We start from the raw sequence: 25,467 nt of genomic DNA, 5'->3' as shown, positions 1-25,467 counted from the left end.
GCCTCTTCAGAAACCACTGGTCTCCTTGAGCTTTTACCTTGAGCTCCTTGAGCTTTACCTAACGTCACACACCTCTGTTTTGATGTTATAATCAATTAGGGAATAACCTTGCTGTGACATTTAATCTATGATAACCTACAGAGGTTAGATCAAAAGAGACACGTTGCCAGTTTGCCTCATGGATGCAAAAGAACACCTCTCCAATTCTGAACCTACAAAATACTCTCTTCCAGTCTGAAAACAACCTGAAGAAGTTACTCGGAGAGACTGATTCTGCTGATGTCAGGGTGTTAATATTATAAGCCTAATGAGGACTATTTAGATGCCAATGCTAACAATTTGAGCTATTTGACTAAAAGCATCTCATTATTCTGCCATCAGAGATGCATGGGCAGAACCTTGCCATTTCTACAGGACCTGAGCACTAATGAAATAAAGACAAAGATGGTCAAAGGAAAACAACAGCAGCAGCTTAAATGCTGAAGGGGACAGTCTTTGTACTGACATGCCTGGTAATGACTTTTTTTTTTAAACCTATTGTAAAGAACAACTCTAGGAAATCATGGCTGAGTATTTCTAAACAAGATACATTTCCAAGATTTCCAGCATCTTGGCACTCACTTCCAAAGCCTCTCATAATCTTGAAATTATACCAATCTTGCGGGTTCAAGCTTAAACATGAGATCTGGGATCCTCTAGTTCTATTGCATTACCAACAGCATTAGAGCTTCCAAAATGTCACAAATGCATTTATGTTCCCAGCAAAACAAGGTAACACAACTGCGGTAATACATCCTACCTTTTAAAAAAATAATTAAAAAATCCTAGTAACCTCACAGTGACAACTAGACCTTTTAAGATCTTGTATGCAAACTTTTACATACACATCCAAATAACTTTTTAGCATCCCCACTACTTTCAATTTTGTCTTATAAAATACTTATATAGAATGGTAGCAGACTTCCTTCCATGGGAGAATCAGTCCTCTGGTAACCCTGCAGTAGTAATCAAAATTATATTTGAACTAACCACTTCATGCAAAAATGCAGAAAGACTCTCAAAATACATGGAAAACGAAATTACACAACCTCCTTCCATTTGCCTCTGTGTCATCGACCTGAAAACCCCAAACGTAGGAAAAAACTCAGAGCAATAATGCCTGCAAGTGTTTAAGTTCGAAAGCATAACTTTTAAGGGCCACTTCATTTTGAAGACTGTATCACACAAGAATCTCTGCTTCCCTTACAGTCCCTGGCGCGTATTGGAGAAACACACCACGTGGGCCAAGTACAAACCTGGATTTATGGTTCTGCAACTACAAGGGTCACGTTAGCTTTTAAGTCATGAAGACAGAGACACAGAGTAAGGGCAGCTCTGCAAGCAAACCTAGCCATCAGGAGTCCTGAGGCTGCCAGGATTGCAAACATCAAGTCACGCAGAAGATCTGCGGGTAGAGCAACAAAGTGGGGAGGGCAGAAGAATGCAGAGATCAGGAAAGGTCTCTGGCTTGTTAAAATTTTTTCTGCCTTCCCAGCTTCTCCTGCCTGTTTCATGTTCAAGAAGCTACAGTTCCCCTCTCTTCCGCAGCCCTCCTGCACAAACTGGGAAACGCTGACTGCAGGAGGGAGCAGACTCCACTTGATTAGACAGCTGAAATCAAACGGATGCATTTTTGTCCTGCTTCCTAGTCATACCTGATTATCCCTCACTTTGATGCTGCTCAAGGGAATGCAGTGCACAGAAGTGATTTACTAATTATGGGACAAATTCTGCAGACCTCCTCCTCAAAAAGTTTCTGTGAAGTCAATGGGATTAATCACCACAGCAGGAGCTCAGTCATTTGGGCTCTGAACAGAGGATGGCGCTTGAATCGGAGAGACAGCGAGCTTCCTCTGCGCCCAAAACTGTATCAACACGAGCCCCTTCTCCCCCATCTCTCGCTGTTCTGTCACAGGAGACCTTGCAATCCCACAGGACACTGAGCCCAAGGCACCCATCTTCTCCTCTTAGACCTGAAGGTTTGTTTTCATCACCAATGCTAAAGTGCAGCTGAGATATTAGGGAGAGAATACGATTTTGGAGCTCCACATACAGACAGCCCTCTTCCGAACTTTCTTTAAAATTTCCAAATAACTGCACGGATGCCTCCGGCATGCCTAGTATTTACATTAAACCAACACCATTACGAACATCTACGTGTTCCCAAACTTACACCGCCCAAGAGCAGGTGAGGTAAACTGTTTGCAGACTGGTTTAAACTTACCACACAGCCCATTCCTTTCCCAGACTTGGGAGGGTGAAGCATGAGAATGCTGTGAATTCCCCAATGTTTATCTTGCTCAACGAGTTTTATTTAACCGCATCGTTAGGTCACCCTCAAATTCCCCCGAACAATGAGGGGAAAAACCCGCAGAAAAGGGTGTGGCTTCACGAGCAGAAAGAAGGGGCTTTGTTTCCTTGACGCACAGTTCAAAAAATGCACACATTTACCAATCCAAATTAATCCCGATAAACACAGAGCTGCAGCACAGGAAAACTGGAGTCTCTGAAAATACTTTATCACTCCAGTGAGACTGCAGAGACACTCGTTAGCACTGCCTGGTGCAAGGCAAACGCATTCCCGAAAGTTATATGCCTTTAAAATCCTCACACCATTACCCAGCTGCACCTTTAGTAACACAGAAGGTTGCTTGTCTAAATGACAGTTTCTCTTAAAGTGTGTGGGAGAGGGAGGGGAACAGAGGACTCGCTCCCTTCCTTTGCTACGCTGCTTGGTAATTTATGGATTAGTCTTGCAATTGTTCTACTGCTACAGCATTTGCCTGCAAAGGAAACCTCTTCTCTGTGCAGCTATTTAGGTTAAAAAGTAACCTCATTAGATTCCCAATGCTTTGAAGACAAATTTCAGTTGCTTCCCCTACTGGAAACCTTGCCAGCTGAACCTTTCTCCTCCCCCCCTTCCCCCCCTCCATGTTCTTTCAAAGCAGCCAGGATCCATCCAATACAGACAAAAATCACCCTGTCTAGAGGAGCTGACTGTTGGCGTGTTTTCAAATACCTCTCCCTTAAACAGCAAGCAGGCTACATCTCAGATTCACTATATATAATATTATGAGTATTTCTGATGCATAACCATTAAGGATCTGTTTCCCTTTCTTGTGTGCACAGAGATTTGAGGCCTTTGAATTTTCAAAAATATTTGCAACAAGCTTCTACAATCATTACCCCCCCTAAACCCTTTACTTCCCCTTTTCCTGGCCTCTTTATTATTTATTTAGCCAGATCAAAGGGCCTTTTCATCAGGCTTGTATGCTGCTGAAGTCATTTCAGATCACAAACAATGGTGGACAAACTCTGAAAATAGCTCCCCATAGGACTAGGAAGGTTCTGAGCAGATTCAAATTCCCCAAAGCTCAGACTCTGTTCCCAAATACAGACTGGTTTCTTCTTCATGTTCCCCTCAAAACACAATGCAGTATGTGCAAACACAAATGCACAGAGACCTCACCATTTACTTATGTAGCAACACCCTCCTGTTGCTCTTTTGTGTTACCCCTTTAGCTTCAAAATGAGGCGAAAATCATTATACCAAATCGCACATGGTCTTGGACAGAGATGAGATGGTAAGGAAACAGGTAAAGTAAAGCCATATTTTTAGCCCACCTGAATAAAACTTCATCTTCACCCACACGGACATCAGTGTTTGGCTCAAGCCAAATCTAGCTCCTTATCTAGAGGAAACCAGAACAGGCTGAGATTTCAAATGATGCAAGGAAAATTAGCGAAAGCTAAACAAGCAAGTCTGGGATGAGGCACAAAGCATGCTCCCTTTTCCACTCCTGCACTTTGGCCCACTGAAAATAAAATCCGAAAAACTCTAAAGGAAGCTCAGATGATTTTTGTTACCTGCACCATTATTGCTTTCATTCACTTTCTCATTTCCTACATAGCATTTAGATGCAGTTTAAACCTAAAAAAAAAATCTTTTGTCCGGGCAGATGTAATTAAAGAACAGCTTAAGTCTTGCAATAAGTAACTGCAAGTTTCTACAATGAATCACACCATAGCTTTGGCTTTTGTAGCAAACCTTTTCTAAGGCTTTGGAACCTCAGCATTAAACTTCCCTATGCCATAAAATCAAGCTGGCTTGTTCTGTTTTTTTTTTTTCGTTTGTGTTTTTTTTTAAAAAGAGTCAGGTCCTCTCTAAGTAAGCTACTGAAACAGGTTACAGTCCTTCCAGACACAGTCTGTAGCTAAACACAGTATGTCATCTCACATAATAAAGATGGGATCTTTGCTGAAAGAAAACCTGTCTCAGGAGTGAGGGCAATGGACTGAGTTTTATACTGTCTTTCCTTATGTGGCTGTCATGGCGTTGGTTTTAAGATCTTGCTTACCTGACTGACCCATACTCAGGGGGATGTTGATACCTCATCATAGGCCCATCAGATCTTCCCTGCTGGCTCATGCGATGATCACTATAGAAATGTCCCGAGTCCTGAGTTTTGCAGTTCATAGATGGGGTGGACACATTTTTGTAAGGATATTCTGGAGGAGGACCTCGTTGCTCCATTCCTTTCATGTTGGGCTGGGAAGGGGGCTGCACTGAGTTCTTGTAGAACTCATTGGAGCCAGAATTTTTATAAGGGTCGCTGGACTGCTGAGGAGAAAGCGGAGAGAGGGGGGAGAGCGGCGCACTCGTGACAGGCGCGTGGGCCTTGACACCGCTGGTGGCCAAGGACAGCTGCATCAGCCTCTCGCTCAAGGAGCGGACGTGCCCTTGCTTGAGGTCCTTAAGTCCTTCATCCTGGTGGACCTTCCCCGGGCTCACTCGCTGAACTGTGGGCCGCCCTTCAGTCCTCATCTTTTGGTTGGTGACCCCTGTTACATAAAAGGCTGCCCCGACACTAGCATGCGGCTGACCCCTGAAATACTGTGACTGGACTTTGGCTTCCTCATAGGTTGGGAGATCCTCGCTGTTCTGAAGTCGTGGAGAGAGCTGTTTCTCCATGATGCTGTTGTCCACCTGTATCTCCTGGCCCTGGGGCTCCTGACGGGCAGCATGAGTCACAAGCTGGTGGTCCTGGGAGCTCAGCCCTTCGTTCTGAGATGCTGGACTCCCAGTGCTGTTGAAAGGGGGGGCATTTCCTGTGGCTTGCTGGTGTAAGGCAAGAAGGTTACGGTTGTCATTTGGGTTTCCGTATCTGAGCTGCTCCTGCAGCAGGCGCTGTAAAACTGTCGTAGCTGCTTGCTCTTCTGAATTCCTCATCTCAAACTGTGGTGCCTTTTGGGTGGAATGTAAAAGCTGCCCTTGACCTAAGGAAAGGAGACACGGTTATTAGTGCCTGAGTGGATCAAGCAAGAGACATTTAAGAGCAATGGCTTGAAATAAAGAAAAAAGCAGGTTAGATTACCAAAGGTTCCCATAACAATGGGGGTCATTAAGGCCCTTGACCTAAGAAGGACTTGCATGCCAGGGGGCAAAGCCTCAAAAGGTGATGAAAGGTGACTTGCAAGTTTATAGGAATATCAATCGACTGCAAGCTGTAGGGATGCATGCCAAATACCTCAGACAGCAAGGCTGCTTTCAGGCAGTAAGGCGACCTATAATTCACAGAATGATGGTAAAAATGCTTAAGACCTGTTTGCTTTACATGCAGGGCTACCAACAGTGAAATACACTTCCCATCTTCTGAGGCAGACAAGGATTAAAGGGTGAAATCAGCAATTTGTTAGTTTCAAGGGAAAAAAAAAAAAAAGAGAGGCCCATTGACATAGTATATGGTTCAAAGGAAGTAAAGAAATCTCTTAGCTTAGATCGTTTAAAGCAATTAATGAATACCTCATTAGTCAGCAGGTTTTTAGAGTTATGAAATACCCAGAGTGAGATCAGCACCTAGTCTCCCTGATGCAGAAAACACTACGTACTGGTGCAAGTGAGGACTCTCTAACTTCCTGCTATACAAAGGCAACCAAATCCTCACACATCTAAATATCGTCAGCTGAATGCATGCAAATGCAAGACGAGGAAAAAGAGTTGTCTGATCTAAGGAACAGAAAAAGACCTCTGAGTGGCAGGAGAAAACACTGTGAACCAATGAGAGAAACACAGAGAGCCAATGTCAAGTACATCCTGAGTACAGATTAAGTCAGTGACCGATTACACTTCACTCAGTCTCCCAGTGGAATCAGGAATTTGTCACAGGAACTCAAGCCCATTGGCCTTGCATGAGTTGAAATATTCAAAATTAATGATACCTTTGAGACATTTGATTAGAAGCAGAGCTACTTTTGAGCTAGAACAGTTTAGAACAAAGAGTATGCTTTACTTGTTGGCTAAGCTGTGGCTCTGCCCTGACAGCAGATTGCATGTTGGTATTCTAGTCCTTTTTTTGACACCTTTTTTCTGGATAACATTGTCCCTTAGCAAAAGGTAATTTGCTCCCAACAGTTTGCTCCCTGGCAGAACCAGGGATGGACTGCAGGAGACAGGAGACCTGAACGGTCTGCTTTGTTCTGCATCTCCACAACCACCCAACTTCTTCCCTCAGGCCAGCCTACCACAGGAGTCTACCATGTAACACAAGGCCCCGACGCATCAGGCAGACAGAACCCTTCTGCAAGCATTAATGAAGAGAAAATTAAAATCCACCTCATCCCAGGATGCCTCACCAAAGTAGGAATTCAGTCCCTGTTAACTGGCCTGGAACATGATTCTTCTGAAACCCTATTTGAAGTGGCACATACCTATTTCCTTCACTTTGACTTCCTTGGCAAGGAGGAGCAGTTCTGCCACATGGAGGGGACACCCACAGCCTTCCTCCCGCAAGTCCAAAATCTCCACTCAGAGATGGCTTCGGTCTCCTCTTCAGTAGGCCAGATCACTTGATACTCTCCTCGCTTCCAAAATAATTCTGAGGAAACCATTGAAAACATCATTTTAATCAGCAGATGAGACCCTAGAAATAATAAATTCTGGCCCATATTTCAGATTTTTCTTTTGTAGCTTCTTGTTTTCTCCCAGAGCCCAACAATTTTGATCCCTTTAGGATGAATGAACCCCCCATCCCTAGCAATCTACTCCAGCTGCTGCTTTAATCATGACAATTTCTGCTCCAAGATTAAATGTTGCCAAGTAATGCTCTGTCCCATCTGTGCCTCCAAGTGAAACAGTGATTAAAACCCGCTAATTCTTTAACTCCATTGTTTTATTTTTTGCTAAGAATGAAAGCTGCAGCACAGATGATGATACCCTGTGCTTACAGCTCCTTTTCCAGTGGTGCTGTATATTTCAAACTGTATCAGCAGAAATCCTTTGATTAAAGGTGATAGAGTTAAATGCTTTATAAAATTCAACAAATTATGCCTCAGAAATGACTCTGAGAATAATCAGTATAGGGATATTATAAGCTTTATTTTACAGACTGTGAAAGTGAGAGCAAGAAAAGGACACTGACAAAGTATATGGCAGAAATATATTGCAGAGCACAGCTCTAATTCCCAAAACATTCTTTAATTATGTTACTTTCCTGTTTCAGAATATAAAGCACCAAAGAAACTTTAACCACTGAGAGGAGAATCAGGAGAACACAGAAAAATGTGTATTTAGGTGTGTTATTCAAGAAGCAGTGAAATCTACTACTGAAGGTGTCCTAAAGAAAAAGGCAAACAACACAAAAGAAATGGAACATACTTGTGCACTCGATGTGCTTATACTTTAAGGGCAGGCAACTGAAACAGAACTAGTGAAATTAAAAATATTCACTGAGATGTATAATTTAACTTAATTTTCTGGAATGTTGCAAAAAATAAAGTGAACAGATGTAGTGAAGGAATGCAGACATGGATACTTCTGTCTCTGTCTTATTATGGCACACATCCACACCCAACAAAAATTATCTCAGATCTGCAAGTTAAATGCTTGAGGTGTCAACAGCAATTTCAAGGCACATGAGCAATATCTAACTAGAGAACAACGCTGTGTTGTGTGGTATGGTACTTCAAGATGGTGGTTGAAAAAAACATCTAATGTCAAATTCTTAACTGGTGACTTAGCTCGAGAGGGATATATTGAAAACAGCTGCCAGCAAATATGCAGTAAAGAACCTTTAAACCAGGCATTAAGATAGCAGATAACTAGAGCAATTTCTAGCCTCTTTTCCCAGTGTTGCACAACAGAAGTTAAGGATTCCTTGTCCCCCTCATACCAGTATCACCACTGACTCCTTTTTTTTTTTTTTTTAAACAAAGTTGCCCTAAGCAACCCTTTTTATTAAAGCATAAAAAGGCTTTTATTATGCAATATGATGCTGCCTTTCCACCCAAAGATTTCTTTTGTCTCAACTGGAAAAATCTAAGGGGGGTGTGTGTTTATTTTTTTAATACAAAGATACAACCCAGCTTGAGATTCTGCCTCTCTGCCTTAAAGATTTTCTCAACAGACAAATTCAATCTGTGCACATTTAACTCCTTCATACATTCAAGGAAGTAAATCTGTAAGCAACCATTTCACACACAGAGTTTCACTTCACAGCAATACAAGCTTATTCTGCGGATCCAATGAAGGGAGGGCACAGTTCACACTGAAAGTATTTGCTGGAACTGAATACTACTAATTTTAGTGTGGATGTAAACTAGGAATCAGCCTGGAAATCCAAAACAAAAGGTGGACTGAGATATTCTGGCCAATAAATCCACTTTCTTTAAATACCAACTGTTAGCATTAAGCCTATTTTTTCCAGCTTTATCCCATTATTTTTAATTAACAAAGAAAATCTTGTGCAACTAACTTGGGTGGCAGCATTCCTGGAATCTGCTTTCTGAGCAAGCTGGAAACTCATGGTAGAACCAGTGAGTTAACTTTTTTATGTAATGAAACAGAAAAATGAACAGTATAATCAGTACTGAAGCCCATGTGTTATTTATTTGGACACCAAACTCTATTTGTGTTAGCCTCTTCCAGCAATTTCAGTTTTCAGCGTGCCAAAGATCAAAATTAGAGAGGTGCACTGGAAAAGTTGTTGTGATAGAGCTGGAAAAAAATCGGAATAGGTTCTGTAGACATTTTAAACAGACATATTTGGGGGTTTAGCCTAAATCTATTACGATGGATAGGGTTGAATTCAGACTACCAACAACTCTGCAAAACTGTACTGGCTTATGGATTGGATAGTGTACTCTTCATAACCACAAAGCTAGAAACACCTTGCTTTTCAAGTGAAAAACTCAGTCTCAGAACAATTCTGTTCCAAGGAACCACTGTGAGGTAAGATTTCCCAGGCTCAACCAAGTTCACAGTTTGCTCCTGAGCATCGCAGCTTTACCATCTTACTACTTTATTCTAACTTCTTGTCTGAAATTATTCATGGTAACTTTACATTTGTATGTTCTCGAGTGAAATATCAGAGTCTAGAACTGGTAAAACTACCACAGGAATTGCAAATAATGTACATAAGCATGCTGAGATCAAGAATGGGCATAAAAGGGGAGGTAGTGTAGGTACACTTTAAGGAAGAAAAGACCCATGTTTGCAGGGCATTGTGTAAAAACTCAGTAGCTGAGGCTTCTGTCTTAAACATCAGGTAATTATGCACAAGAACCTTGCCAGTCCCTTGTGAGGAAGAAAGATTAATGAAGAATTTAAAATTATAATACTGCCAGGCTGTAAGGAACCAAAGCAGCACACTTCTGTACAGTGTGCAAATATTTTTCAGCATTATAAAAATAAACAAGCTTAGACAAGTGAGCTACTCACCACTGTTTGATGAGTGGCTATAATGCTATAGCTCAATTAACCTGCATGGAGCAATAATAACCTCACAAGCGAAGAGAAGCATCTTTCTTTAGCTTGTGAAACTAAGAGGAATGCAAGAGTCCCTGTGAGGACAGCCTGTACATACTTGCCCAGAATTACTGCTTAGCCAAGAAGCTAATTAGCTTACGCATCAGGTGGGATGGGAACAGGTTCACTACCCCAAAAGGGCTGGAGTACAGTTAAGCGCTTTCAGTTTTACTACTAAATTTTGTGTCACTCATACACAAAACAATCCAGTGACAGACTTCAAACTCAAGCAGTGAGTTTTGCTAATTCTATGTTTTTCTTCAAAGATGTGCCTGTGATACTGCTTATCCCGGTTGGCAACAGGTGATGGGATGCTATCAGTTAGATGAAGTCTTAGGTTGTTTTTTTAGGTGCACATGCATTCCTGCACACTGTAATAGAAGAGGGGAACACAAAACAGAGATAGCATAGAAAGAACTGGCTGTGAAGTCCCCGGGCAACCACAGAGGCCAGCTCACATGCTGAGTCACCCACTGTTTAATAGAAATATGCCTTTGCTACATGGCCTATGCAAAACCCAGCAGGCTGACTGCCCGATCCTGCAAAATTCACTTAACATGAGAATCTATAAGACCACTGAAAACATGGCTATTCCTCACACACACTCACTTTGAAGTGGCTATGAGTACCAGACTCACAAGGGTGAGGTCCAAAATTATTTAATGAATAGTGCAGGTTATCACTAAATGCTCTTCATTTCATTTCAGTCCTACCCACGAGGAGGAAGGGAGAGAATACGCAATAGGATAGTCCTTGAGGATAAAGGTTCCCAACGTCTGGCGCCAACACCCAAAGCTACGAGGCAGCGCACAACAAATCCCAGAGTTGTGATAGCATTTTAGCACCTGCTGCTAACCAAAAGTGGGTTTCAGACTCCAACCATAAACACTTCCCCAGCTTTCATTCAACCATCCTGTCCCTGCTTGCCTAGATCTGCTGACTGTGGCTCAGGTGATCTCGGAGGGTGGCACTGAGCAGGTGCATGGAGCAGTGCCAACATTACTCATCTTCATACCAGAAGGACAGAGTCACTGGGCAAACGAGAAAAACTTCCTTCTTTTGACTAAAAACAAGAACAATGTCACCCGGAGGGGTGCAAATAATATGCATACCCATTATATTAGATCATCAGGAAATTATAGCGAGAGGCCACCAGAACACCCGAAGGTTGATCACAGTTCTAACAACTGTTCAGGCCAAACCAAGTCCACCTTCTCCAAGAACTAGACTGCCTCGCTGAGAACCACTAACCATTCTCCTCAAATGCTAATCGTATTGGGATTTCAGCACAGAACAGCACAAGACAGCCTGGCAGGCCTGAAGAAAAAGCAGCAAGTTGATGGGTCTGGCTTGAGATAAGTAAGTCAAGACATCAACATAGGAAGACCTCCTCTAAATAACATTTCTAAGGAAAAAACTGAGAAGACCTTAGTTGGCCTTTGAATTAGTGCTCCTTCACTATAAAGTATCAATTACTTCACAGGGAAGTACCTATAATCTTCACCAACACAACTTAGGTTTTATATTACAAAGGAAAAAAAGAAAATAATAAACACGTAAAAAGCCTGGTATAAATAGGAATGCTTCATGGCTTTTAAGCATTTTGATAAGAATGCTATGGAATTTCAAGTTCGTCCAGAAAATTTCAAAAGTCAGGGGGGCAGGAGAACTTATCCTGAATATACTGGTCTAATAGCAAAACCAGTCTATGTATATTCATTCAGCTGTTTTTATTGGGAATATTTCTACGTGAATACATCACATCATTCAGTTACTTAAATTGTTATGCAGCACTACCAAGCGCTAGTCACACATCTGCAGAGAGACAACCCTTTAGTGGCATGTACCACAATTCTGCATATTTATTGAAACACTAATTCCAGCACAAGCGACAGGAGCTTTGCTATTAACTTCATAAAGGCCAAGATCTCACCTTTTAGATGTCTTCTTGATAAAACCAGATTAAGTTTACACAGGTTTAGTCACATCAGATCTCATTTCAGAGGACTGCCTCTCAGCGCATACGGAGCAAGAATCATCTGCTTCAAACTTCACAGATTTCCAGTAATTATCCTTGTAGAATTGGGGAATTGTTGTAAACCCAAGCCGCAATTTTAATTCAACATCATTTTGTTTTGTCTTTTAAGAATGCTCCACTTCTTGCTGCTGCTAGCACTCAGGCAGCGCCCTGCTTCTGTCGTCAGCAGCCCCTGTCCCACAACTATCCCAAGTATGCCTCAGCACCATTTTCATTGCATTGTGTGGTTTCTCCATTCCTTCACTGATTTAGTCCAGGCCTCTCCTCGGGGCTCTCAGATAATGAAAACCATGTGAGAGTAAAATGTAATCTTCAAACACGCAAACCAGTTTCATGTGCATTATCAGAAGGGAGCAAAACGTTGACAGTGCATCATTTGTCCCTACCGATAGGATCAGGCTGTTTTAATTGCTGGTGAGATAAAAAAAGATTAGAATCACCATCTACATTAAAAATAAAGTCAAAATTCAAACCTAAAATCTTAAGTCCTGAAAACAATGGAAATAAAATCCCCAAACAGATATATCTGTTTTATGCTACCTTAAGGTAGTTTTTCCTCGTATGTCAGTTGTCACATCCTGAAAATTTGTACCGTAAGTTGACACAAATAAAAACTGCAGGTGGAAAAGGGTGTAGAGAAGAAAACAATCACTATGGCCTAACTTTAGCATGGAATTTTCTGGGTTTTTCTTGCATTACCACAATTTAAACTATTTTAAGCCCCCATGTGGAGGAGCTCTTCTTATTTCACAAAGTAGTTCTACAGAATTTAACAGGACTAGTTACAGAATACGAAAAAGCAAGCAGGCACGGCCCTTCCTTTTTTCAAAGGGCTGCTTTTTTTTTTTCTTTGTAAAAAGAAACATTTAAAATACAGGTTACTTATCAGTTGTCAGTCAGCTTAACTGGCAGCTGGCAATGCTCATTCTGAGATGCTGTGGCTCAAGGAAGGGAACAAACCTAATACAGTACTGGGACAACCCAGTATCATGAAGCAAGCCCATTTTGTGATCTCAATGGGTATTTAAAAGTAAAACCCAACAGAAGATCCAGACCACCAAATTTTTAGAAAGCAAGGATGTTATAAAAGTGGTTTTGGTGTTGTTCTTTTATCATAACCACCTGGGTTTTTCATGTGCACCTTGTAAAAACCTTTAATTACTTGTAAGATGATTAATTAAGCCTCACCACCACACTGGGAGGAAGATATTACTATTACATTTTAGCACAGCACTGATTGGCTAAATCCTGGCTTACATTTATGTTTTTGTTGCCACAACTATGTCACTCGGGGAATTGATTTCTTTCAATGTAACTACTCCCGCAACCACTCTAAAGCAGATGCAATTACACTAGGAAATAATTGTTTTTAGGTATATTACTTAGGAAACCTTGTGTAAACCATACCAGCAAAACTTCTTCCTTGCTAATATAAAATTCATCACTACTAGAAAGATTTTCCACAATAGTGGAGCAGCAAATATTTTAAGCATATATCCTGCCGAAATGTTTTTGATTGAGGATGTAGGCAGCCCAGAACTTGTGCAAGCAGAAGGCAGGGGAACTTTCTGAGTATTTTCTACAGCTGGAGAAGATACTTCTCCAAGGTATCCCTAGCAGCTGCAGAAGAAAAAAAGTTAGAGCTACACAATATTCCCCTAATGAAGGAAATCTGCATTTTTGTGTTTTGGTGGTGCAGTGTCAGCAACTAATAACACACCATGATCTTTACTCCACTTAAACACTGAGATGTGCTAAAATGAACTTCACTGAACACGCAGAAACCACAGGTAACATGTTGCTCCTTAAGCACAAATCCAAAATAATTAACCATGCCCCAGCTCTCATTCAGAGCTGTAGTCAATGCCAGCAGTGCTTGCAGCAGGAAATGCACTGAGCTCTCCACCGCCTGAGGAATGTGAGTGCTAGGGCCTCACTCGGCCTGGAAAACCTGCTATCCTGTGTCTCGCAAGGCAGCACATAGCTGAAGTGCTCCCTCAGAGCCGTCAGCCTCCCACAAGCACCATCTTGGGCCCTGATCTCCATTTCAGCCTTTTGACATTGCTCCATGGAAACATCCCTTCAAAATGCCACCTGAGCAGTTTAGGATGGGGCCAGTGGCCTCCCGTACAAATTTTCTCTTGCCATCCCTACTTCCCCAAATCAGAAATGCACTGGTCTTTTGCCAGGTGGTAAATCCACTCTTCCCCCATGGGTGCTAAGACTTTTTTATTAGTTACTCTTTTTTAAAACAAAATCTGAGTGCTCCACACCTGACCCCAACTTGGCAACAGTAAAAGCTGTGTTTTTTTCAGTAACTTTGGAGTGCTCTTTTCTGTCTGGTCTCTACAGTTCCCTGATCTTACCTTAGACTACAGAACTGCTCTCAGTCTCCTCAACGTTCATCATTTTGCAGTAAAAAGTGTTTCAAATTTGTTTTTATCTAATATTAATATCAGCACTCAGTTGTGGTGATTTCAGTAAACTATAGATTACCAATTCCTTGTGCACCTCCATAGGCTATCTTACACTGTTTTCATGTTCTGTGTCTCCAGACATATGGAGGAGGTTTCAGCTTTGTTTCTTTCCAAAAAGACAATGGAAAAAGTAGGAAGATATGTTTTCCCACCCTGTTTTTCCCAAGCCCCACAACAAGACAGGCTAGCCCTAGTATGAAGCAATAAAATTTGTTTCAGCTGCACGCAGAACCACCCAAATTAGAACAGCAGGAAGAGTCCACCAAACCCTGAAGTGAACAAAGTCACTGAAATGTGGAATTACTTTCCTTGAGGGTTACAGTAAATAATCCTAAAAGATTAAGTAATTCTTTTAAAAAACAAGTTGTGTAGAGTCACAAAGCATTTTAAAGTAAACAAACATTACTATGATAAAACTCTTAGATAAGGTCTTACAAATGCTAATTAATTCATTAAACAAAAACTTAAATTGGCTTAATTCATAGACATTCATGTAAGAGAACTGCTCAACATCTTGGTCTACAACTAGACACTGTAAGTGCTTTGCTAATACAAATAACAGCAAGGCCTTTAAAAACCAATTTTATTATATCCATGAACTTTTTCATGGTTTAAAAAAAGTCCTGGTTCTATATTCTAACCAATACTGATGAACTTTATATAGTTCAACAATAGTTATCAAGGAAAATGACCAGAGACCTCTCCAAACTCCCAAAGATTTTCAAATATTTAGTATTTAAAAAAATAAAAGGTTATTTTAAGCTTAGACACAACCAAACTAGACAACAGTCATTCTGTGAGTGGATGAGAAAGTAAAAAAGCAACCAGTATGAATGGCAGTATTTATCTCTGAACCCCGTCTGCAGGACCAAGAATGCAGACTGCGTGCCAGTAAAATATGAGACGATTCAGCTATTAGAAATAGGAGAGAGCACTCACTTTTCCAGCACCAACCTAGCAATACAGGAGCTGCTCCCAACAAAGCATGACACATCGAACACCCATCATGAAGGATGATCACAACTCATGATCCCCAGGCACTACAGGAGACCCCAACACATGTTCATCCTTTGCTTAAGCTAAGCACCTCACACAACCACTACTCTACTAAGACATGATTTTAAGGCTTTGAGAACTCTGTTTCCACAGGCCTTTTTATTTTGTTATCAGTTTTTTGTTTTGTTCATGACTTTTTCTTTTCCACTCCTATTCATTCACCTATTCATTCCTCATTCACCAATCTCCCACTCACATTAAATGCCTGGTTTGCTCTGAGTAGCCATTTATACACAGGTAATTCTAAATATATTTTTACTTAAAAAATTATACCCTAGTGTCTAGGTAAACACAAATTCCATTAACCCTGAAAAACTCCTTTCACTTACAGGCATAGTACGCAAGTAAGACAAATGTTATATTGCACATTTAAGAATTAATTACTCCTAGGAGCTCCTTTACATTATTATTCCCAAAAATTGTTGAGATTTTTTTTCTATCTTGAAGATTACATTTCAAGGCTATTCTGGAGAGCCAAGCAATGTGCAAGATTTGGATATTTGCCGACTTTAGAGTTCTCCATACAATACAGTATTTGCACATGGACACAATTGCAGCATCAGATCTGTTCAAAGCATGAACCAAATACTTTCACAAAAGCTGAAGGTATGGCCATAGCATGGAGGCTGCAATATGCAATTATTCCTGTGGCCGGCACTGCATTCCAGAGCTTTTTTGGGAATACACTCTCTCCTGTTGAAAAGGGTTTAACAACTGAAAAGCTCCTGCAGCCAAACTGGACTCACAGGGCAGCTATGTGCCTGTTCTTTCATAAAGACAATGATTTAAAGCCTACAATATGATGATGCCATATATGGGGCACATACAGAGAGAAGACCAGGCATAAGAGTTAGATGAAAGTCTAATCTAGAAAGTAAATACTCATCAGAAAGTAAGACAAGCAAAGAATTCCTGAAAGCAGAAAATGAGCTTAGAGAAATCGGTTGTGGCCCAGATTCAACACAATGGACTAAATCATTTTGACAAATCCTCTAGTGCTTCCTGAAACTTTATAACCCCAGCAATGGGCAATTTGGAACACTTCTATGAAGAACCAAGAGATCCAAGTCCTCTCTTGTATTTCAGTGGAGAGGAGAAAGAGAGCCTTGAACCTTACTGCCAATCACCAAGAATGGCTGTTCTCACACTATTATAAACATTCAGTCTCCATGGAAGGGGGATACCTAGCAGCAAACATTGGCAACCAAGGACATTCCACTCCCACTATATCGTCCACAACAGCAAAGAGGGAAAAAAATCCAATTAGGAAACCTTCGAGAAGACTTCTTCAAAAGTGAGTGTCTGAAAATACCTTGAAATATCAGAATGTGCAACAACAGTTAGATGGGGGAAAACAGGCATCTTACTTTATTCTGAAAGCATTTACACTTCACCCCAAAGTGGGAACATCTAATAATCCAAGAACCTTTTGCCAAGAACAAGGTCATAGTTTTCTTTTTAATTCAGAACAGAACCTAACACACACCATACTCTGCACTGAATGGAGAATCTCATAAATTACAGGTGTTTGGAGCCAGGTTTTAGTTTAATACAAACTCTTAACATGTAAGAACTTTCTTATAATGGGTTTTGTCTTCCTGTCAGGTTGCAGTTCTGCAGCTCTTTAAAGGTTGTCAGTAAGAATGAAGCAAGAACTGCAAAACAAGAGTTCTGCCCCAAGAGAGGTACGAACAGATATATTTATTCACGGTATTTATACATTAACATATACTTGGACTGTTGATAATTCTCGAATTAAAGACTTATCTCTGTATTCATACAGCAACATCCTAAATGTACATCAGATTTTGCTCCACATTAAGAAAATAAAGCCTTTAATGAGCTGAAATTTCACTTCAGCTGTTCATTCATTGTAGTCACAGTGAGCCCTAGCCATAGACCAAGACATCTTTGTGTTGGGTGCTATACAGAATTAAATGGTGCAAGTTGTTCCATCAAAAAACACCACCACCACCACCCCCAAAAAAAATCACATTACACTCACTGGAGACAAAGGAAGGGATAGAAGAAGAGAAGCGTTTATGCTTTGAGAACTTGTGGGTTGCAAATTCTCAGTTTCACTGTCATGGTTAGGAAAACATGGCAGTAAAGCAATGTAACCTTATTTCTAAATAAACAAAAAGACTGGTCAGTCTGCTGATGAAAAACAGAATAAAGAGAACAAGAGAACTATTAAATTATCTATACTTCTGGGATTCTTGCTATTCTTTTGCAAAGTGAATAGCTTATGCTAATCAGGATGCATCTGAAATACATCATTCAAGCCTTCTTGTACAAATATAGTTCTTATTTATCCAGAAAGATCCCCACCAGCTGGCAATGTTTGCATACAATGTTAAACCCAACTTCAAGAGCCCATGCATTATGAGTCATTTCACATTTAAAAACATTAGTTCTCTTAGCTGTTCTTGAAGATGGTGTATCCCACGAGAAGCATTTTAGTGGAATTCAACAATAACACACCATGCTACCATCCTACTTCCTCTAGCACAAAGAATTTACAAGTTTTCTGTTGTTTGGTGGTTATTTTTCTCGTAACAGTGCTTTGGCTACAGAACATCTTTGGAGAAGGGACAAAAGGATTTGCACCAATCCCTTCTATATGAATCAAATATTTATGCTATGCCCTCTTCAAGCACTTTCATCTAGTAACCTATGGAATGTGATCTCCTGACCTTAACCCTCAAGCACGTCTAAATCAGCTGCCCTTTGAGCTGTATTACAGACTACAGAGAATTTTTATACATTTGTATTACATATGAAAACCTTGTGGCCCAGCTGCAGCATTCTGTGCTACAAAGCATACATTAGTCCAAAGTCGTTCAAGCATGCTTCAGGAAGGAGCAATACTTTGATTCTCCCATGTTTATGGCACAATCTAATGTCATGTTCACAATAAACAGGTAGAATGATGAACCATGCTATCAGTATATTAACCAGCCATCACAATTTAAAGGTGTCATGCCAAAAATACCACAATGATGAGGTGTCAGCACCACCGCAATCCCATGTCCCAGTACATGGCCCATTCTGCCTAATCCGCACTGCCCAGCTTCCTTTCCACCTCCAGCCTCCTCCCCAGGGCAGGCAGTGCTGCCTGCAAAACACCTCTAGAACCAGAGACAACGAGCTTGGGGGAAGACCAGGCGCCCCTTTCCCTCCTCCTGGAAATCCTATCCTTTCCTCAGGAAAGCGCTAGAGAAGAAACAAATCATTCTGTGTTGTGTTTGTGGCTCCCAGGAATGTTTTAAGGACAGGGGTTACGTGGCAAATAAGCGTCCTGGAGAAAAAGAGGAAATCAAGTGCCCCAGAGGAACGTGCAACTTCAACTGTGGGACAAATTTTTCCAGGGTCAGCTCATGACCCTACTCCTAGAGCAGTCACTGAGGTAAGCCTGGTGAAAGTCTGACCCAAAGATTTAACAGGGTCATGGTCTTGATGGTAGGGTTCATGTTTTTATATCAGCCCTGAAAAACTGACATGATGCTGCCCATCGCTCACACAGCAGCAGCACAAGGGTGTACGGAAAGCTCGAGAAGATGATTCTTGTGTTCCCACCCTGACTTGATAGAAAGGCTCAGTCCCCAGAAAAAGTCAAGGGTAGCAGAAAAAAGTGAGACAGCAGCCAAAACTTATGCCATGTCCTCTCCCCCAAGATGGATCCAGCTCGCAAGGTGCCCCACTGGCTGTTGCACCTCAGCAGAGCCTGAGGCACCCTCAGTTCTGTAAGGGTCCATCAGCTCAGAGCTCACTGACTAGCTGCCCCCCCTCTAAGGCAGGAACAAGACACCTTTTCCACTTTCTTTGCCCACAGAAATCACTACAGGAAAGAGGAGGGGGGGGGGGGGGGGAAGAGGAACAGAGACCACAACAGACCAATATGTAGCATTTCCTGTATCATCTACAGTAAAAACCCACTCAGTGGGGAAAAGGATGATGTCAAGGCTGGTTTCACCACATGAACAGACAGATCCTCCTGCCGGGGGATGCTGTGTGTTTCCACAGGGAATATAATCCTCCCTGCAAAGAGGAGCCCTACTACCAGCCACACAAAATTCCACAGGTCCTTCCCTGCACAAAGAGCTGGTAGCGATGAAACTCTGGCCGTGGGGCAGTGGGTACAGAGCTGGGGGAGAAGGGAAATGGGAAATACAGCACCCATCCAGCACTTGGCCCCTACTGAAAGGAGTATGCTACAAAATATGTTTCCCTGCACGGAGACTGGGCCTCCATCCAGTTATTATGTGCACATGTCCCTGCTGCGTTTTCAGTCTTACTTTCAAATAAATCTCAAAACAAAGAAAACATATCCTCATACTCACTCTGTACAGTGCCAAGCATGTTCCCAGCCATGTTCAATAATCTGTTAAGGTGTGTTAATTATGGGGGTTCAACACTTTTACACCTTGTGACACAGTAGTAAAGCACTTGATGTAAAACAAATTCCAATGTGAAAGAAGAAATCTCAACTGACTGTGGAAGCCCTGTTTGCACGCGTGCATACATAAACGCACATACATGCTTCTCTGTGAAGCATGACGAGCAAAGACAATCTCAACACGTGGATAACAAGCACAATGACTGCGATTATTTTCTCAAAGAAAAGAACACCACAAGAAACGCGTCTGCTTTCAAATACAGCCTGACACAAACCCACCTCAGCAACTTCCACAGAATTTTACTTTATCCAATTACACATAAGTACATCACTATTAATTTTTGGCTATTTACTGCCAGTGGTGAAATGGGTGGACAAGTGTATTTTTTTGCAAGAATTTTGCAAGATGAAGAGCAATCTTTACAGGAGGAGAGAAGTGATGGACAAAAGCTGACAGAGAAGAAAGTCAGCCTAACTCCCAGGTTTAGGCTGCAAGAATGAATGCCGAGTCCTTTGCGCCATGAGCACGTCTCTTACCTACTGATCTGCTGAAGACAAAAGGGTTTTCTTCTTTTCAGAAACTGGACACTTGTAGCTCGTTGGGTCAGTCACACAAAGCTTCCCTGCTGCCAAAGGTATTTTTTTTTCCCCTCGGGTTTTTGTTGTTGTTGTTTGGTTTTTTACCCCAGAGAGTAAAGGGCAGAACAGTGGATTCAGCAAGGGCAAAGGGTGGAATTCGAGACTCAACAGGCGAACTGCAGAGCTCTCTCCAAAAGATGTTGTATTTCAAGGCGCTTTCATTTGCAAATCCTTCTTCATCCTCAGTGTCAATAAAATTGGAGGGGGGGGGGGGGAGTAAACTTTTTTAACTGCAGAAATAAACCGGACTCCACAGAAAGGGGAACGTGATATGAACTGGATTTGTGGCTCGACTTTTTATTAAAAATAAATATACTTTCAGACAGGCAATCAAGATAGCTGGGTAAAAATCCAATACAGTCAGAGAGGACCTCCTGGATAGCGGTATCTCAAGAACGGCAGAACAAACAAAAAGAAGAGGAAGTCTGCGTCCCGGCGGAGGTGGCCCGGCACAGGCTCCGCTGTCAGTGGCAGCGCCGGCGGGGGCACTCGCAGCGCCCGCGGCCCCGGCAGGGAAGAGCGGCCCGCAGCATCGCGGCCGGGGGAGGCTGCTCCGCTCCGCGCCTCCTTCTCCGCGGTTACCTGTGCGCAGCGGGGCGAGGCGAACACGGAGGAGCCGCGGGGCTGGGGCGGCAGTGTCCCCCGGCAGAGGCTCCCCGCGGCAGCAGGCTCCCACCGGCAGGGCAGGGCAGGGCAGAGCAGAGCAGAGCAAAGCAGGGCAGGGCAGGGCAGGGCAGGGCAGGGCAGCTCCGCTCCCTCCTCCGCCTCCTTCCGCCTCGCTCTGCGGCGCGGGCGCCCCGCGGGCCGGCGCTCCGCCAGGGCGGGCAGGAAGCGCCCCGCCGCCGCCGCCGCCCCCGCCCGGGGACCGCCCCCCGCCCCGCCCCGCCCGTCACTCCGCCGCCGGCCCCGGCCTCTCGGATGCGCGGGGCGGCGGCGGCAGGGAAGCCGGTCCCATCCCGGGAGAGCAGCGCTGAGCCGCCGCTGGCCCCCAATGCTCCCCCGCAGGGGCGAGCTCCGGGCGGCCGCGGCGCGCAGCCCGTGCGCTCCGGCAGCGGCGGGCGGGGCGCGGGGGGCCGGCGGGGCGCGCAGGCCGCTGCCCTGCCCCCGGCCTGCCGGGCAGCAGGCCCCGAGGAGCTCCGGCCGCGCCAGCCGGTAACGTGCCTGCGAGCGCCTGGGCCGGCCCTGCCGCAGCCCGCAGCTCAGCACGGAGGGCGATGAGGGCTTCGTCTGAGCTCCCTCGTCACTCGGCCGCCTGCGGAAGCGGGCGCAGGAGCTGGCCCCGAGGTGTCGGAACCATTCCCCCAAGTCAGTGGAGTTCAGCGGGTTTATGCCAGGGGATCTGACTCACCCGCTTTTTGTTGGCCAAGTGCTGAAAACAATTGAAAGGGTGGCAAGAACTGATCACAACTAACTGCATATAAGCAGGGTATTAAAGGAGTTCCCTGTATATAATGTTCTGCTGGAAACTAAAATATACATTGTGTAGTCTTCCAAGGCTCAGTCCATCACAACAGGAAACACCCCCAGACCTCTACTACCCTGCCACAGCCAGATCTAATGGTTGATGTGGAAAGAGGAGATGGAAGAGACGTCAGTATTTTCCCAAATGCAGCCCAGATTTTGCTGTGTTTCATCATTTTACCACACAATAAAATATGGTAGCCCCATTCAGAGGTGGTTTTTGTTGAAGGCTTTAGTGCCTGGAATCACACTGTAGACTTTCAACTTAAAAAATAGTTTGGTTTTAAGAACATAGCACCTTTGTGCATGTCTCCCCATTTAAAGAATGACAGTAAAAGGATACTAAAACACTGATAAAAAGAAAGGCTTAAGCCAGTCTCCCTGTTTTGGAAGATCTAGTAGCACTTGGTAATGGCAATAACACGGTCATCTCTGCAGTGGTACCAACCTCTGGGTGAGAGAGGCAAAGCCCTTGTTCTGAAATGGGGTAAGCAGCATTAACTTCTCCCAGCCTGATGCCTGTCATCAGGGCAGATCTCCCATCTAAACAAGGCCCGAGATAACAAACTGGTCCTTCAGTGGGGACGTACTGGTGTACAAACAATGGTACCTTTGCCTTTCTCACAATCCACCTCCTCCTCTGCCTTTCGCATACAATGCACTCAAATCCTCCCGCTGTGAGGTCACTCCAGAGGACAATCTCCGAGTGACAGCTTCTACCTGTCTCCTGTTCACTAACTTGTAATTTCAAGAAAGAGCAAAACAAAAAACAAGAGAAGCTGTCATGGTGTGTCCACAGCTGATTTAACACACTAATATTAAGCCCATTAAGCAGCCCCAGTTTGGTAAGGTTTGGCCGTAAGATGACACCAGATTCCAAAAGTACTAAATGTGCAAAAACTGGCCACATGTCAAATCCTTGCACTGTGAAACTTGGCCTCCCAGAGTTCATTAGGGCTCTTTGTGTGAGAAGAGATAACACGATTCAGCCATTTACCTTTTAATTGCTCTAAGCAAACAAATCCTTTCCAACATTTCCAACTCTTAACATTGAAAAGAAAGATCTGGAAAAAAATTCCGGAAGTCAAATTTCAGAAATCCCAAATGCAGCATGTATAGACCTCTATTTTTTCCCCTCGTAACTGACATTCATTCATTAGAACATTTCAGTGGAACAAATGTAGAAACACATGTAAACAGTTCATTAACATCCCATAACCTTACAGTTTGCTAATGCAAAAAATCCCCAAAACAATGCAGAACAAGCTAATGAAGCACATATTTGCTAGATGCTGTGGGGTGGAGTTGTAAGGGAAATATATAGCTACAGTGAGTTAAAGAGTTATAAACTATTCTTCAATCACACATCCTGTCTCCCTCCCACATGCTAAAAGAAAATAGTGGGGAGTAAAGAGAGAAGGTAGAGTCATCAGGAAAGTAAAAATATTGCTTAATGCAGACACTGAAAAGCAGCTAGCCTTGCCCGAGGCATATTAACCTCAATTCATCTGCTGCTGTTTATTCTACAGAGCACTAGCACTGCTCATGTTTAACCCACACAATTGGAGATAACAGCTTTATTGGAACTGGAAAAGAACAAAGATGCATGAAATCCACATTCTCTTCCTTAAAATATTCTTCCCCTGCATCCTCCCTTCACCCAGCTCCCGGCCCAGCCCATTCCTCAGGAGCTCCAGCACACATCTGAACGGCTGCCAGCGGAGGAAGCAAGCAGTTTCCATACACACATCACGCCACAATGTGGGAATTCAGGAAACAACACAAGAAAGGGGTTCCTAATAACTGTTCCAGCATACTCAGGCCAATTTATGCAATCACACAAAGGTCACAGTAGATGTGTTAAAAAGCATAAAAGATAAATGCCACAACAGCAACTAGTTCAAAGTAGGAAAATAAATCTTGGGCTTACAAAGTGTTTTGATGACCTGGAATTGCTCCACCTACAATTTTTTAAGAGGTTGTCCTTCACATTCTTTAAAATTCCTCCATCTTAAAGTTCCTCCCTCCAGGAATCGCTGTAACTCTGCCGTCCTTTGTCCACAGCAGCTGGAGCTCAGGAAGCTGCTAATATTATCCCTCATGTACAGAGAGAAATCACCGCTCAGTCCTGCATCCACCATTCAGTGCAGCTGAGAGGGGTGTAAATTAATTTCCGTGGATCTCTGATCTTGGGCCAGTTTAACAGAGCTTTTCTTCTTGCACATAAAAATAAACTGTTAACAGTGCTCAGAAGTGCCATTTAGTTCTTAGGACCAGACAGTACATCCCCACCACCACCAAAGCGGGGGGGTTCTTTGCCTAGTCTGTAAATATGCTGTTGGGTGAAATAATGGCCCTACAGTAAACAAACAGTAAGTAATGCAAGCATTAGCAAAAAAGATGAAGAAGAGGAGCTAAGGCCAAGTTTACTAGGTGAGCAGGAGCAAGGAATAGGTAATTCTGAAAAGGGAGATTACGTTTCTTGCTACAGAAGCCAAAGTCAGTTTGACAGATACATTCATTGAAGAAAAGGATGTAAGTGAACAAATACATTAGGGGATACAGATCAAAACAAGATTAGAAGACTTCAAAACTGTCTAAGAATCACAAAAAACGTGTGAAGAAGGCACCAAGGTACAGGAGGGTTAAGTGGTTTGTCCAAAGTTATGCTGGGAGTTGCAGTCTAGATTTGGAGAGTCTCAGAGTCACAGGCCACAGAACCTGCCTTGCTGCCTGCACGTACGATGAACTTGGACGTACAGCACTGCAGCTTTTTCTGTCATTTTATCACCAGGTTGGACAGCACCCAGGGCCTTCAGGGTTGTCATGGCCAGTTTTAAGTTGTATTTAGAGGATTTGATGTTGCTGCTATATGCAGCCCCGAGCTATAACAAACCCTGACAGGCTCCCTCAGGTCCTGCCATTGGGTACAGCTGGAGACCAACTATGACTTCTGAAGAGAAACAAAACCAATCTGACAGAGATGAGATTGAGGCATGAATTACATGTAAAACCAGTTATCATTCACCAACAGATGGTAACGACAGGTATTCACAGACCAACAACACCAGAAATTACTACCATGAAACCTGACATGTGCAGAATCACTAGAAAAATGCTACCTTTCAAAACACAAGAGCAGGAATAGTTATGTAGCATGTATTCCTCTATCCTTCACTAAGTAATTGCTGTGTCTTTCTACACAAGTTTATTATTCTACCAATTCTATATAATAAAACTTTTAGGACCACATAACTTCTGGGAGAAAAGTAACTGCTACAGAGACTTACCCAAGTTGGCATAGCCAACTTCGTGTCCTGTCTATATTGTGATTTACACTGTAACATGGCTCCTGCTCATCTAAGGTTTTGTATGTTATGGCGTGTGAAGATTTTTAAAAGTACGTCAGTTTGGATGGTACCTCTAATGGAGTGTAACTCAAGTTCAGCGTGGTTCCTTGGGTGAGGAAAGGGTCTACGCAGGATGGGGGAGAAAAGGAACAGCTTACACAGTGAAACGCGATATAGAGGTCAGCAGTGATGTGTCACCCGTGAGT

The 25,467-nt window shown here is 43.0% G+C and overlaps 1 protein-coding gene across 2 annotated transcripts in view; it reads right to left on the bottom strand.

Annotated features, from left to right (window-relative positions):
- Window positions 1-25,467, bottom strand: part of AMOT (angiomotin) — a 65,297-nt gene that overhangs the window by 31,976 nt on the left and 7,854 nt on the right. Inside the window, exons 1-3 of one of the 2 annotated variants that reach the window (XM_074882665.1) lie at window positions 20,349-21,263; window positions 6,748-6,914; window positions 4,398-5,316 (exon numbers count right to left, since the gene is read on the bottom strand). In XM_074882665.1, coding sequence (XP_074738766.1) covers window positions 4,398-5,269 — 872 coding nt within the window. In that variant the 5' untranslated portion in view covers window positions 5,270-5,316; window positions 6,748-6,914; window positions 20,349-21,263. Of the gene's footprint in view, window positions 1-4,397; window positions 5,317-6,747; window positions 6,915-20,348; window positions 21,264-25,467 lie in introns of those variants that run through there. The other variant, XM_074882666.1, reaches the window with a different exon arrangement.

This window comes from Strix uralensis, chromosome 13 (genome assembly GCF_047716275.1).
Source record: "Strix uralensis isolate ZFMK-TIS-50842 chromosome 13, bStrUra1, whole genome shotgun sequence".
Lineage (NCBI taxonomy): Eukaryota > Metazoa > Chordata > Aves > Strigiformes > Strigidae > Strix > Strix uralensis.
Note: the sequence above shows the minus strand (reverse complement) of the source record. Positions and strands in the feature narration are given on the sequence as shown.